Genomic DNA, 15,097 nt, shown 5'->3' with positions numbered 1-15,097 from the left:
TGGATTTAATCCATCTCTTTTCCATGTCTTTTTATTTATATATTGTAATGTACTTTAAAACTATGAGTGGCTAAGTTTTTACTCTTTATCACATAGAATGCTATAATTTCAACTTCTTTCAGATGTGCCAGTGGGCCAAATGAGGTTAGCTTCAACTCCCCCATGGCCAGTTGAGACACCAAAGTCATATTTTAAGCTAAATTAAATCTAACACTTCGTCAAGCTGACCTTCAGCTAAGACCCAAATAATGGAAACTTTTGTCAGTGGTTGGTGCAGTCTCATCCCATGGCCCCATAGGCAATAACTATGCAGAGGGCAATGGTGCGGTCTGCCAGACGGGCAGGCCACAAGTGTGGCTCCTGTCTGGAGTTCAGGGTACTCCAACCTACTTCACTAGTCTGATTTTTATTACGCAGATACTGTTGAGAGCAATCATCCAGCTGAAAGAAGGTTGGAGGAAGTGGGGTCTATCAAAGGAATGGCTGCGATTTAGATTTCAGCGGGTCAAATGTCTCAATGATCAATATTTGTTTTGGAAGCTTCGCCACCATCATTGCCCTATCCTGTCCCCACTGTTTTGGGAGCTAGCCCGCATAGATCCTCTTCACAGCTCGTGGTATTATTACTTTCCTTTCTTTTTTTTCTTTTTTTCACTTTCTCAAGAATATACATATCACAATTCTGATGTTTTGCCCTTCTACTTATGAAACTTGTTCCTGTGTGAATAATCAAATTGTTGTAGAGCAGAGAAAATCCAAATAGCTCATATTATATCTGACATTAAAACAGCACAGGTTGCTTTTAATAACCCAAAACCAAAAAACCAAAAAACAAAAACAAAAACTATAGTTGACAGCAAGTCCTCAACAGCCAAAGTCGTCAACACCTACCTATTGAAACTAGAATCAGCCAAGTCCCTACTTTAAAATAACCGTCCACAAGAAAAAGAAAAAGAAAAAACAGAAGATATTCATCTGAAAAACAGTTACTTCATGCATCTCGATTCTCCTTCACTAGTTAACTCCATCTCAATCCTGTTTTAGCCCAGGTCTGTCCTTGATTTACAGGGATGGAATTGAGGAACTTGCGAGAGTTGAACCAAGCACATCGTCAAAGAGACTAGCTCCCTCACGGCTCCTTTTGTTCTCAGCTCCTGGGCTGCTGCCTGAACTGCTATTTGAGAGTGAACTGAAAGGCGCCTTTTGCAAGACACCGGTGGGGGAAGAACCCAACTGAGGGCTGCCATCCCACCCTTGAATCAAGAGGTTAAGAGCTGATGAGTTCTTGCAGGCTTTTACAGAGTTTGTGGTGTTGGTCAAGACCTCACCTAAAGGACCCCCCACTGAAGTACCCCAAGAGATTGGCATCCAGTTAGTTTGATTCTGGGTCGGTTCAATAAGCTCAGTGCTCATCCCCAAGTTCATTTGAATTGGCTCAAATGCACGAGATAACCTTAGAGGTGAAACCGAAAGTTTATCTTCTGTTGGTGAGGATGAGGATGATGAAAAGTCCGAGGCCATAGGTATTGACATGGAGAGCTGGGTACAGTCTGATCTGAGTTCTTCAGGCCAAGAAATGACTGAGCGATTCGATTGGTCCTTTGGCCAGTCATCAATAAATTGGCAAAGTGGATTTTGGTCTTGGGTTTCCTGATCATTGAAGTCTAGAAACGAACAATAGTTTTTTGAATTTATGCTAGAGGCCCTAAGTGAAGGATTATGGAGGGAATCAGTAGAAACTAGTCCAAACAAGGACTGAGATAATTCTTCTAATGGGATCTCTGGTTTTGAAATGGTAAAAGTAGATTCATTAGATTTCAGGCTGGTCGTGGAAGACATCATAGAGTGGCCCCGTGGGTCTTGCATTCTGCCACACACATTCTCTCTAATTCAGAAAAGTAGAAATATTGACTAATCAAAGGCCCCCCCCAAAAAATAAAAAGCTTACAATTATCAGTAGAATTATGCAGAACCTGTAGCCTCTATAATTAAGTATAATTTCTACCATAAAGGCCTCAATTCCATTATCCAAAGAAATTGGAAAGGGCACATTTAATGATATGTCCCTAGAAAAGGAATCCTAAGTTTCGACTATAAGGACTAGTCTCTTTCACCAAAGTAAAGATGAAAGACGGGGTCTACTTTAAAGTAAAGCAAATGAAGTAAAAGTGTACGTATGCAAACTGTGTTAGATCAATATGATTTTATAAAGCTCAAAGGGGATTATAAGAACTAAACAGATATAAGAAGCTCTAATGCATAAAGTGCATGCTCCGTTACCTGCCAACAAGGGCATCTGCAGAAGGATTGGCAGCACCACCAGGCTGCAAGTTCTTGAACTGGTGCTGCGTGATGGTGAGGCTGTTGGATGCACCACCACTAGGAATTACCGATGATGACACAGAAGTCATCGGTATCACTTTCGGATTAGTGGTCCCAGTGACGGCATGGCCAGTCTGTATCACTTCCACAGGCTTTCTTGAACGATGGCGGCCCCTGTTTATGTGTCTTTCACAGTACTTCTGGTCAGCAACAGCGTCTCTGGAGCACCGCCATTTCTTTCCATCTGTTCGACGACACCTCCCAGGCTCAGGATCAGCATTGCCGGAGAAACCCAGATGGAAAGAGCCCCACTCCACTGTATAACAAGAAAGGGACTAATGAAAAGATTAAACAGACTAAAGTGGGAAAAAAATTTGAATTAGGCACCCAAGCCAGTCACTTTATATATAAAAACACTGCACATCCTGGATATTGGATTAACCTTTCCGCCTGCTAAAAACTTGGACATCATTGCTGATACTGTAACATGGAACAACGTAAATTGGAAATTCCATGTTACCAACAATAAAGTAAGGTGGCATAGACATATGGGGTTCCATAATTTTATGAATAAATAAGAAATAGCAGCCGCCTGCATCAAATCCACCCACCCCCCACCCCTCGTCTTTCACAACTCCACTAGGGAAACACATACCCACACTCGCACGCAACATCTAAACATGGTTGTCAGTTATGCATGTCTTGCGCAAGATATAAATTTATGTACCCAGCGTGTCGTTAAGGAAATAACAAACTTACATGAATTGTGAGGCAAGGATCCAGCAGTTGAGCCGGACAAGCCATAAGGGTAGAGGGATCTCCTAAGAGGGATGAGCAAATTGGATGGCACAGGCACATTTGAAGTGATGTACTTGTAGATCAAGGCCTGATGCTCTAGTTCAATCCACTGAGATGGAGTAAATGGTCCTCTAACCCCAGCAAAGGTCACATGCATGCTTGCATTCAAGCTTCCAGAACCATATCCTGAACAAGACAATGTAAATAACTTGCCCCTAACATTTATGGGAGTCACGCATATTATGGAAAATTAAAAATGAAAATAAGAAACAATAATCAAAACAAAGAAACCCAAACAAGTGTAAAAGCCCGTTTTTCTGCACAATGATGTGCTTAAATCTCACCCTTTTAAAGTCATATTTCCACATCCCAATGTGACTCACACGCCTTACACCCCCACCCCATCGGGTGAAAAAAAAAAAAAAAAAAAAAAAAAAAAAAAAAGAGAACAAATTGCAGAGGTAGTACTGATTACCAACATTTCTAGTGTAAGCAGAAGGTGTGCGATGGTAATAAGGAAAAACTGAGTTGTGGGTGCTTTTCTCTACTAGCCCACCATCCTTCCTGAGAAAGGGAACCTCTGGTTTAACCGAAGAGAAGCTCAGCATATGCTCTTGCTGCCGAGTATCAGCAGTGGATAAAGCATTAGATCTCAGCAAAGGAGTGGCCTGGTGCAACGGCATTGTCTTGTAGGCCGAAAGACTTTCACTTTTGGCAATTTTTGAACTCTTCCAGTCATCTTCAGGAGGCCCAGACTTCTTTTGCTTCACCAACCCAGATCCAAGACCCTTTGGCTTGGTTTCAGGGTTTGAGACCTTGGAAGAAGCTCCCCCTCCCCCCTCAGGCCACATCAAACCCTCCAAACCCCCCGCCCCAAAATTCATTTAATTTTGGAGATACCACCAATCTACAATAACTCTACTAATTAAGCATGAGTTCATGAACCGGAGGGAGGATAAGCTTCCGATAGACAGAAGAAAGAGAGACAGAGGAACGCATCTGGAGGGTGGGCTTTGTACTTTGCTGAGCTGAGTATTTAAAAGGGCTGAGAAAATAATTGGAGAGAGAGAGAGAGAGAGAGAGAGAGTTGAAACTTGAAACGGAGCAGCAGACCAAGCAATTACTAAACCAAACACTCCACATCTCAAACATACTGTGCTTAGTATGCAGTAGGACAAGTTTATCCACGTTTCGGATGTAGCGCGATTTAGTCGGCTGTAGTGGATATATCAATAAGGAACCGCATAAATAATTTTAAATTTGAATTCTATCAATAATTTGAGAAATTTTCTTAAAATAATAGCGTTTATTTAAAGTTTAAAAGAAAAAGAAGAATAAACTCAACTCAAAATATTCTCATTGATAAAACTAAGTCATAAACAATAATTTCCATTTATGGAAGCTATAAGTAAATATTTATAGACCCCAAAATCCAAAACCTAATAAAATACGAAATAAAGACTCTCAAAACCCTAAATTTAATAAAACATGAAATAAAGGCGACTTAAATAAAATAAAGCTACAACGCCCGTCCAAACGGGACTTATGGCCGTCCGAATAGCCACATACGTAAAACGTAAAAACATCAAAATAACATATGACAATTCGAACGGGATTTCGAAGAAAGCATTCTGCCAGCTTTATCCTATCTGCATCAGTTTCTTCCTTCTTACTAAACAAAAAATAAGCAAACAATTACTATTATTAAGAAAAAGAAGTTACAAAAATTTCCTTAACCTGGCCAAAAACAAATTTGAGAATGTATTAAAAAAGAAAGTTGATACCCCTAAGTGGCTAAGTCAATTATTTTGTTGGTATTTTTTTTTCTGTTTTGAGTTGTTCATTAATACATCATCTTTAAAATAAAAATACAAACAAACATTGCTTTTGTGATATTTGTTAATGTGTTTTGTAGGATATTTTTTACTTTTTATTTGAAAAAAAATTAATATAAGATAATAAATAAATAAAAAGAGGAAGATAATTTTAACAAACCAAGCCCCATCAATCATCCCCACAAGTCAAGTGGGTAATTTCTTTTATTTTGTTTGAGCTATTAAAATGATTTTATAGTCCATTTTAGAATAGAGAATGGCATTGATACATTTTTTAATTTTTTTTCTTAAAAGTTAATTTTTAAATAATGTGTTATGATCCCATGAGTTGGTAACAATCTTTCCAAAATAATAAATCTCATAAATTAATGACACATCATTTAAAAATTAACTTTTAAAAAAAATTAAATATGTATCACTCCTTTTCTTTGGGTCATCTTGGGTTACAATACAAAGTCCGCTAGCGGTTTCAAAAATTGGGTCCTTATCCATCGCTATTGAGGACAGTGCAGGGGCATTGGCGTGCATGAGGCTAGATGCATTGCCACGTGACCGCACGCCCAAATCTAGGCTCTCTAGATCTAGCCCCCCAGATGACAGATGCCCACCTGGGCGGCTGGGCCACCTCTCCATCTCCATGGGATGCAAATCTTGAATTTTACCATACTCGGAACCACATTAATTATATGATTTGACTCAAGTGGTTGTAAATTGGGATCTCGATCTGGATTTACTGAATTTCTTAAAGAAATTTCAGTTTCTGAAATTTTAGATTTAGATCGTCTATTTTCTATCAAAAAAATTATTGTTATGCCACGTGTTCTACTATTAATAAAATAATAAAATAATAAATATTTATTATTGTATTAGTAGTAGGACATGTGATAGAACAATAACCATTAGATAAAAAATGAATAGCTTTGAATTAAAAATTTTAAAAACTAAAATTTCTTTAAAAATTTTATAAACCAAAATTTTCTAAAAATTTCAGCAAATGCTGATCCTGTAAATTGTGCTTAATAGGAAGGAAAGCGTGTAGCAGACTTGTACTTAATGGCCTAAAACTGATGCACTATATATTCTCAAAGTCCTTCAATGAAAATTAGGAGCCACATCCTTATCCTTTTCCTTCTTCCTACAATCTATTTATTAATGTGCATTCAATGTCATTAATAGTTTATATCATTTAGTTATAGTTGATGAGTATTTTTGTGCCATTAAAAAGTGAAAAGAAATACTTATCCACAATAACTAACTGCATATTCTCCAGTTTATATGAAATGAAGAGGATCCTGCGACCTTCAAAGGAGTAGGATCCTCTCTAGTCCAAAATGAATAGCATGACAAGAATTTTTTTAAAAAAAATCATAGAACCACAAATGAGACTTGTTTCACTAACAAAAAATAATAATAAATAATAAAAAATAAGGAGTGGTTGGCCACCCCATCTTGGCCATAAGGGGTGGCCAGACCACCCCATTTTAGCTAGGGTGGCTTGAGAGTCACTCCCAATGGCCGGCCAAGGGTGGCCGGGCCACCCCATGGCCCTTGGGGGTGGTCCGGTCACCCCCTATGGCCAAACTAAAAAAAAAAAATTGTTTGACCTTGGGGGTGGTCCACGTCTAAACGTGGGTGTCACGTGGTGTGGTACCTGAGTTTTTGGGTGCTACGTCATATTTTATTTTTAAATCGTTTGCCCTTGGGGCTGACCATGGCACCCACGTTTAGACGTGGCATTCCGTTAAAAAACTTAACAGAATTTTGACAGAGATACCAAATGTGTTTATTGGCTTACCACATGTACCATTTGCGATATTTTAAAAATTTTAGGTGGTTATTTTATTTTAGTGCAAACCACATGTACTAAAATAGTATTTAACTTTATTTTTTTGGGTAGATGCAGTTTGAGTAGGCCTCTAATAATTATTTATATCCATAATAATTAATAAATAAGCCACCCGACGGGGTATAAATAAAACGTTGGAGGACAAATTTCAAGTTAATCCACTCTGAATTTCAGAATCCCTGCTAAAAAAAAAAAGGGGATTATTCTCAAGGTCTGAAAATAGTATATGGATAATAGAACGCAGTCAAGGCTGTCAAGCGAACAATCGTGTTGGAATCATAGGGGCTCAATCGACTCTGCAAACTGCTAGGTTGGGTTGGATTGGATCAATTTAGGTTGGGCTTTTGAGGCCCATAACCCAAGTATAGTCCATTCTACTGTTTAATTATATTGGGGTCACAACAACCCAAGCCCAATGAGAGACAACTATGCTATGTAGTATGTACATCCCATACCAAATGGCTAATGAGATATGAATTTGGATCCTATGGATTTAGTCTTTGTTCACGTAGGGTTAAAATTGTTAAAAAAATATTTTTGGATAATTCTACCTCTATGTTAAAGCGGATCGGCTCCTCTCTTACTGGACCTTCCCTTCTAATTTTTCCTGAAATAGATTATGCAATTTTAAAGATCCAACACGTTCTGTGAGCTATGTTAAAATAAAATAAAATAAAAATATCACATACATGCTTGGACCATCCTCATCTTCTTCGAGGGGTAATTGATTATCCGATAGCATAATTAAAATAGGTTGACCACCCCCGAATTTTTAGAGGTGGTGGCACCACCTTATAAGGAACAATGCCATATATTATTAAAAGAAAAAAAATTGATGAAATATAGCTTAATCCAAGTCATTGGTTTTCGAAATGAATTAGTGGCCTGAATCGTTGGAATTAAGAGAGAGAGGTACCTGATTCCAAATTTTCCTCCCCTTGCATTACTTATTTTAAAAAGAAAATAAAATAACGGCCAACCATTAATTAGTATTCTTGCTAAGTCTCTCTCTCCCCGAAGCCATGGCCTTGAATTTGACAGTACCTCTTCAAACCTTACAAACCACCAGCCTGAGCCTGCGACGAACGACTACTCCAGCATCTCTCGTCGGCCCAAAGTCCCATCTTCGTCCCTCCACTGCTACCTTTTACCAGTCGTTGAAAGCAACAAGCCCCAACGGCGTTGGTAGTAGAACATCGCTTCGTGTCGTGGCGAGGGCCTCCACTTCCGAATTTGTCCCTAACGTTGGTCATGTCCTCGGTGATGTTACGATTTTCAACGCTGCTGGTGACCCCGTCTTGTTCAAGCACCTATGGGACCAGGACAACGTACCCCATATTTCTCACTCCTTTAATTTCCTCCTTCAACCTTTACTCTTTTTTTTTTTTTTTTAAACCCTAAGATTGTTGCTTATGAATCCATTTTTCTTCCAGGGAATAGCTGTTGTTGCACTTTTGAGGCACTTTGGGTGCCCTTGCTGGTAATTGTGGATTGCATTAGTATTATTCTAATTTGTTATCAGAAAAAGCTGGACTTTGTTTTGATTGGTCATTTGCTTTGCTTCTTCTTCTTTCAAAGTTGGGAACTTGCTTCTACTTTGAAAGAATCCAAACAGAGATTTGATGCAGCGGGTGTGAAATTAGTTGCTGTTGGTGTTGGCACTCCTAATAAAGCTCGGATTCTCGCTGACCGGGTGGGTCTGTTTCTTTCCCTTCATATGTTACCCCACTTTGTTTTCAGCAGCAGTTTATACTCCTCCATTCACACGATTTGTTAAAAGAATTCATTTATATTTTTCTTGTTAGGTTGCGTTGTTCAGCACATCCCACCTTTACCTTATTTACACATTGCCCTGTTTTCCACTTCTTGCCTTTTTTTGTTACACCTTGACCTTACCAATGTAAACAATAAATTAATATAAACAAAATGTAGCCGCATTCTCTTTTTATATTTTATATTTTATATTTTATTTTAACAATATTCTACATGAATCTGTTTCTGTTATGAAAATTGAAATTTTGTACTCCAATTCACCCTATTTTACTTTAATCTGTTTCTATTGAGAAAATTGGAAGCTTTGCCGACATACCCATGAACTCACGTCTGAAAAGTTGTGGTTTTGATAAAATATGAACAAACCCAGCTGAAATTCCCCATTTTGTACTTTATCCTAAGTTGATTTTAGACAGATTGTAGCTAGTCTGAACAAATTTATATTCTTTAGCTATGTATAAGCATTTTTGTCATTGATCTTTAATAGACTTTCTATAAATAATTTTTCTTCCTATTCTCTTATTGGATGGAATCACTCCTGCCTTGCCCCAGTAGCAGAGAAACTTTGATTAATGGACAAATTATTAATCTCATCTTAAGTAAGGGCTTATGTCCTTTTAATATACCTAGTACCTTGACTGTTGGTGAAATGGAGGTACAAAAAAAACAGAATTTTGCACAACTTGAGAATTTAGGCTAACTGTGTATGTTACACTAATCACATGTGGTTGTTTTCTGCCTCAATCCAACGACAATTATTTCTCCTCATCCTGAAAAAGGAAATCAGTTTGCCCACTTAAACAGATATTTGGTCATTGTTGGATATGTTAAAGTTTCATTGGCAGTGGTTGAACTACAATCTAGGCTATAGATTCTAGCTGAATCTTTCAGACTGGAGACATAATTTCCAGCAGATTGTTCTACTACAATGGAAATTGCGATATGTCAGTTGATTTCCAGGGGGATCCAAAGCCATCATTGCATTTTGTATTGTCTTTGTATAGTTCTACCATTGGCTTTTACTTGATTTTTGGAGCTGATTCTTCTCCATGATATTCAGCTACCATTTCCAGTGGATTGCCTGTATGCTGATCCTGACCGTACGGTAATATGTTGTTTAGTACATACATTAATGATGCCCATACGTGATTTTTTATCATTTAGTGATTGTAAATTCTGACTCAAACAAAATTTATTTCAGGCATATGACATTTTGGGCTTATACCATGGTTTTGGGCGTACATTTTTCAGTCCGGCTAGTGTAAACATCTTCTGCTTTCTGCAAAATGGTTTTAGCTGTACATTTTGCATGGTGTATACGATGATGTTTTATGAATTAACTGTGACGTGACAGGCCAAGGTGTTTTCAAGATTTGAGGCTCTGCAGAAGGCTTTGAAGAACTATACCATTGAAGCCACCCCAGATGATAGAAGTGGTGTACTGCAACAGGTTAGGTTATTCTGTCTAATAATCAAGGATTGTTTTCCTGTATGTCCTCAAATTTGTTTACTCTTAGGCATTATTTCCATGTATTGATCTTTCTGTTTTCGCTTATATTAGGGAGGGATGTTTGTCTTTAAAGGGAAAGAATTGTTGTATGCGCGGAAAGACGAAGGAACAGGCGATCATGCCCCTTTAGATGATATATTTGATGTCTGCTGCATGGTTCCAGCTGCATGAAGAAGCTTTACAATGGATCGCTCTTCCAGATACCGTGTGAATTTTTGCTTCTATGTCTGATCTGATGAAGCATAAATTGAAATGCGGTCAATATCTATAATCCAATAATATCTGCCGACAGCAATTATGTAGTATCGCCTATATTATATGTATATCTGCATAGCTGCTTAAATGCATGTATGTAGTCTTTTGTGATGATAGGGGGATCCTGAGTTGTTTGTATGGGTTGCTGACCACTAGAACAAAATTAAACCATAATCAAATTTAGTAAGTAAACATGATATTTTTTTGCAATAATTTCATGCTAATGATTCAACTAGTTGAAGTGTAATTAGCCTTCTGGTTCAAAGTTGTTATGCTGATAAATACTATGCAGTGTGCACTAGTGAAAGTAGCCTATTTCATTATAATTTAATTTAAAAATATTTTTCTAGCAACGTCTTAAAAAAGAGTAGCAAAAAGTATAAATAATAATAATGAAAAAGAAAAAAAGAAATGTTATAAAGAAGGAAAATCAGGTTTTTTTTTTTTTTTGGGTCATTGATTTACTATCTTGCTTTTGGGCCTTTTTAACACAACTATAAGCAAAAAGCAACTAAATGGGCCTATCTAGTTCTACAACCAACTACTAACTGAATACCCAAGCCCACTAATCCTTGTAAGTGGATTAGATGGACCATTATTACGCTAGTCACGTCACAAATGAAATAAAGACGAAGAAGACATTTGTAGGAGGTCAGGTACTCTGGTCTTCTACAAATGATTTGTTATGATACACAGGACGGCCTGGTTTATATCTGTATTGCGGGCAGGCTTTAATGAATTGGTTATGGGCCTGACATAAAGAGTGATACTGGTAATCACTTAGGGTCTACCGCCACCATGCGAGCTGGCCCAATTTAACTTTTAAGCTTGCAGTTTATTAGGTTGCTAATTACCTTCTACCATGGTGCTACGTCACAGTACGAAGAAACCTCACTTGTGGGCCTGGCCGTGGTACAAAGCCAGCCCTTGGCCTATGGACTTTCAAAATAAACCCAGCTCCCCAGCCATGTCCCCTTAAATTTTATTTTATTTATTAGGATATTCACTTATAATTATTTTATTTTATTCTTTAAAAAATCTTCTATCCTTACATCCATTTCATGTTATAAGTAGTTTTTTTTTTTAGATGAGTATGAAGAATTGCATTAATCCTTATTTACTAATATTATACCTACATTCTTTTACAACTTGCTGATTGAATGTTAATTTCTTGTAAGCATGTGGCAAATTGAATATTTATGATAATATTAACGTAATAACGTGTTAATTTCTAATATGTTGATCTTGAAATGCCAATCCCCTCCTTGTACAGACACAGTTGCAGACTAGGCTGATAATATCCTCTTTTTGGGTGAATTATGTGGAATATTAAGCTGGTGACCGTGCCAATAATTAAGTTAAACCTGTTAGGGGTGGCTGTCCTTTTCGATGTCTTTACATTCTCTAAACAGAATGCCCAAATGCCATTAATAAAAAAAAAAAACACGGAGATCACTTAGCTCACATGTTGTGCTGTAGTGAACTAGACAAAGAAAAATTAGAGAGCAAATTAAACCATATTTGGAGGAGCTAAATTGAGAGCAAGGTGTGTGAAAGGTTTTGGATTCTTCTTTGGAAGAAACCCCACCAGGCACCAATCTCCATGTTAGTTATATTCAAACTTTGTACAGAAGTTTCTCTGTTTGCACTAGCTAGTATCTTTCAGTTTGAGACAATATAGGCCGGGGTCACAGGAATGTGGATATTTTGGTGAGTTGAATAAGTTAATAGGAAATCGGTTTGGCAATTGCTTGCTTTCCTCCTATATCTTTTGGGGTTTCCTTGTCTGTGAAAGAAAATCTAGTAGGGTCTCTTGGGGTTAAGGCTAGGCTACAGGCCTAACATAAAGATCGACTAGTCCCAGCCTTCATCCCACCCGATGACCTCGTAACTATGCGAAAGAGTAAACGGATCCTATCCTACGTGTATTTTCTTCCAATTGTTTTCTTTTTCTTGTTCTTTTTTTTTTTTTTATATGAATTTGCTGGATGATGCAGTGACCAAAGTACGAAGCTAGGCTAGGTGTGGAGAGAATCTTACTTTTGAATGTGAGATGGCGCATTTGGGGGCGAGAGAGAGAGAGAAGGGTAAAAGACATTAATGCCGATGAGAGTTGCAGAAAAATGGCATTGGGTTGATGGAGGAAGCACTTTAATGGTGAGACTGATCGAGAAGGGTAGTCTCTCTCTCTTGACCTTATAGTCCCCATTCATCCATGTAATAAGTATATCATAGCACAAACACTCTTCTGTGGTCGCTCTCACTTAGCTACGTTGCTATCCATGAATTACTTTTTCTGTTGACCTGTTGGCCATTTCAGGGATCTTTTTTAGATTTTGTTTGGCTTTTTATGTTCCCACCTGAAATACCATTAACACCCCCATTTTAATGTTTTTTCTTTTCTTTTTTTTACATGTCCGCGTTAAAGCATTCCCAATGGAAGAGTTAAATGTTACTTTTATCTAAAATGATTATTTAAATGTTTAAAAAACCCCTATATTAGATTAGTCAAAAGAAAATGTAAAATAGATATTTGATTAGAAGAGCTAAAAATAAAACTAAATGTAGCCGCACTTTTCAAGGGAACTATTTTATTTTTCATTGTTTCTCACCTATTTTCTCTTTTTCTCAAATCTTTTCCTACTTTTTCTCTGCATGTTCTTTTTTTTCCAAAACTTTTCCTATTTTTCCTCTTATATGTTCTCTTTTTCCCAAAACTTTTATTGCTTTTAATAATATTTTAATAGAATAGATAAAAATATAGCTAATTGGATGTAGAGACATTTAAAAATGGCTTAGTTAAACTAGATAAAAGTGAGTTTTGAGAAGCCATTTTACATAAAAATATGGTTCATCTATTGAGAATGCTCTAAGTTAATTTAGATAATTTAAATTAGTGATTTTCACTTAATTTATGCGCATTCTATTGTCCGAGTTAGCATTCACATGGACCAACAAATGTTTTTCTTTAGTTTATTATTTATAAAGCACTATATTCAATTCAGCATTTTAATTATTTTGTTTAAAATATTAATTATTTCTTTATGTTTTTTTACTATTCTTAAAAATAAGAGAGAATCATATTATTAATTTTTTTTGGCTAGCCTAAGGAAAATGCTTGGGTCTCTTATATATTAATTAAATAGTTAATGCTTATTCTACATTGACCCAGAAGATGAAAATGACTTATCATTTACCTGGAAATAATATCTGAAAAGCTCTTCTTATTTATCTCCCATCTGTTGAGTTTACAAGCAGGTTTGGGTCGTCTAAAAATAGGTGGTGGGTGAAGTCTGGGATATTTCAACAAATATGTTAAACAGTACTAGCTACTGCCTACTCGATAGTCCTTTGTATTTTGCCTGCTGCTTTATGCATGTTTAATTTGCTGCTTCTTGCAGCTTGTACGTCGTTGTTGGCCCACGAGCCTAGCTCTATTCCCTAGCTATCATCAGTTGTATTTTTTAAAAAATAACATATGATCAACATATATATATAAAATTACCTGGCATATGAATAATATATATATATGCACCGATGAACATTCCAAAGATCACATCGTTTGTGACGCTAAAGAGTAGTACCGCATGCAGCATACAACTGAAAAGTGAAGAAGGCCCCAGTTATATATAGCCGGCCGATCTTGATGGAAAAAGCATATTCTTAATTTGGAGCATATTCATTCAACAGCCAGCTAGCTAGAGGCAGAGCTAATTGATCGAATTAATCCATGAACAAGGAACGCATAGCTAGCTTGACGGAGATCTCTATATAGTTACTTCATTTCTGAACCTATATATAATTAAGAGTGGTGAGGTGAGGAGTGAGGAAAAGAAAAACAAACATGGGTGACATGAATAAAGTTGTTTTAGTCACTGGCTGTGCTAAAGGTGGCATTGGTTATGAATATTGCAAGGCATTTGCGGAGCAAAATTGCCGTGTCTTTGCCTCTGACATCTCCCATGCACGACATGTTAGACCTGCTGCCATCAGACAACATCGAGACACTCGAACTTGATGTCGGTTCTGATGAGAGTGTAGCATCTGCCGTTGACACTATTATATCCAAGTGTGGTCACATTGACATTCTAATCAACAATGCTGGAGTTTGAAGTAGCGGCCCTTTGGCTGAGCTTCCACTGGACACGATTAGAAAAGCCTGGGAAATTAACACCTTGGGGCAATTAAGGCTGGTGCAACAAGTGGTCCCCTACATGGCTTCCCGGCGTAGTGGGAGCATTGTGAATGTTGGGAGCATTGTGGGCCGGGTTCCAACCCCATGGGCAGGATCCTATTGTGCTACCAAGGCTGCGGTGCATGCCATGTCTAACACTTTGCGGCTTGAATTAAGGCCTTTTGGTATCAATGTTGTGCTACTAATGCCTGGGGCCGTAAGATCAAACTTTGGCAGTGCAAATATGGAGGGATTGAGAAATCATGATTGGAAACTTTATAAAGAATTCGATGAGGCCATTGTAGACCGAGCTAGGGCTTCACAGGGTGGTAAAGCCACTGATGCTACGTTATTAATTTGCAAGACATGTAGTGAAGAAAGTTTTGAGTCCTAGACCACCAAAGCATATCATATTTGGGCACATGACGGGGTTGTTTGCCATGCTTACATGGTCTCCGCTTTGGGTGAGAGATCTCTTCTTTTCAACTCGTTTCAACCTCAACAAGAAGGTCGGTCTTGTATAGTTGAATCTTGAATATTTTATTTAGGAAATATATATTACCATTTCTTAATAAGGCCGGCCC

At 37.5% G+C, this 15,097-nt stretch overlaps 2 protein-coding genes and 1 pseudogene across 2 annotated transcripts; 2 read left to right on the top strand and 1 right to left on the bottom strand.

Moving 5' to 3' along the window:
- Positions 1-751: 751 nt before the first annotated feature.
- LOC132188667 (growth-regulating factor 1-like) lies at positions 752-4,239 on the bottom strand. Its single transcript, XM_059603189.1, has 4 exons — positions 3,596-4,239; positions 3,082-3,306; positions 2,281-2,638; positions 752-1,867 (listed from the first exon to the last, which is right to left on the bottom strand). The coding sequence occupies exons 1-4, from the start codon at positions 4,002-4,004 to the stop codon at positions 1,063-1,065; spliced, it is 1,797 nt and encodes a 598-aa protein (XP_059459172.1). The 5' UTR covers positions 4,005-4,239; the 3' UTR covers positions 752-1,062.
- A 3,552-nt stretch (positions 4,240-7,791) lies between these two features.
- On the top strand, positions 7,792-10,451 carry LOC132188789 (thioredoxin-like protein AAED1, chloroplastic). The gene is made up of 7 exons (XM_059603325.1): positions 7,792-8,129; positions 8,235-8,281; positions 8,380-8,494; positions 9,635-9,679; positions 9,776-9,835; positions 9,929-10,024; positions 10,136-10,451. Exons 1-7 carry the CDS (start codon positions 7,824-7,826, stop codon positions 10,253-10,255), a joined length of 789 nt encoding a protein of 262 aa, XP_059459308.1. The 5' UTR covers positions 7,792-7,823; the 3' UTR covers positions 10,256-10,451.
- Positions 10,452-14,183: 3,732 nt separating this feature from the next.
- Positions 14,184-15,037, top strand: LOC132186449 (short-chain dehydrogenase ptmH-like; annotated as a pseudogene).
- The last annotated feature ends 60 nt before the right edge of the window (positions 15,038-15,097 follow it).

The sequence above is a fragment of the Corylus avellana genome, chromosome ca7, assembly GCF_901000735.1.
Source record: "Corylus avellana chromosome ca7, CavTom2PMs-1.0".
In the NCBI taxonomy this organism is placed as follows: domain Eukaryota; kingdom Viridiplantae; phylum Streptophyta; class Magnoliopsida; order Fagales; family Betulaceae; genus Corylus; species Corylus avellana.
The sequence above is the reverse complement of the archived record's forward strand: the minus strand, read 5'-3'. Positions and strand labels throughout refer to the sequence as shown.

Excerpts from the sequence above, each read along its gene's own strand:
- LOC132188789 (XM_059603325.1), top strand. The coding sequence starts at position 7,824 with ATGGCCTTGAATTTGACAGTACCTCTTCAAACCTTACAAACCACCAGC. Across the intron at positions 9,680-9,775 it reads ATGCTGATCCTGACCGTACG|GCATATGACATTTTGGGCTT; the intron begins GTAATATGTTGT and ends AATTTATTTCAG. Across the intron at positions 9,836-9,928 it reads CATTTTTCAGTCCGGCTAGT|GCCAAGGTGTTTTCAAGATT; the intron begins GTAAACATCTTC and ends GTGACGTGACAG.
- LOC132188667 (XM_059603189.1), bottom strand. The coding sequence starts at position 4,004 with ATGAATTTTGGGGCGGGGGGTTTGGAGGGTTTGATGTGGCCTGAGGGG. Across the intron at positions 3,307-3,595 it reads TGCTTACACTAGAAATGTTG|GATATGGTTCTGGAAGCTTG; the intron begins GTAATCAGTACT and ends TGTCTTGTTCAG. Across the intron at positions 1,868-2,280 it reads GCAGATGCCCTTGTTGGCAG|AATGCAAGACCCACGGGGCC; the intron begins GTAACGGAGCAT and ends TGTGTGTGGCAG.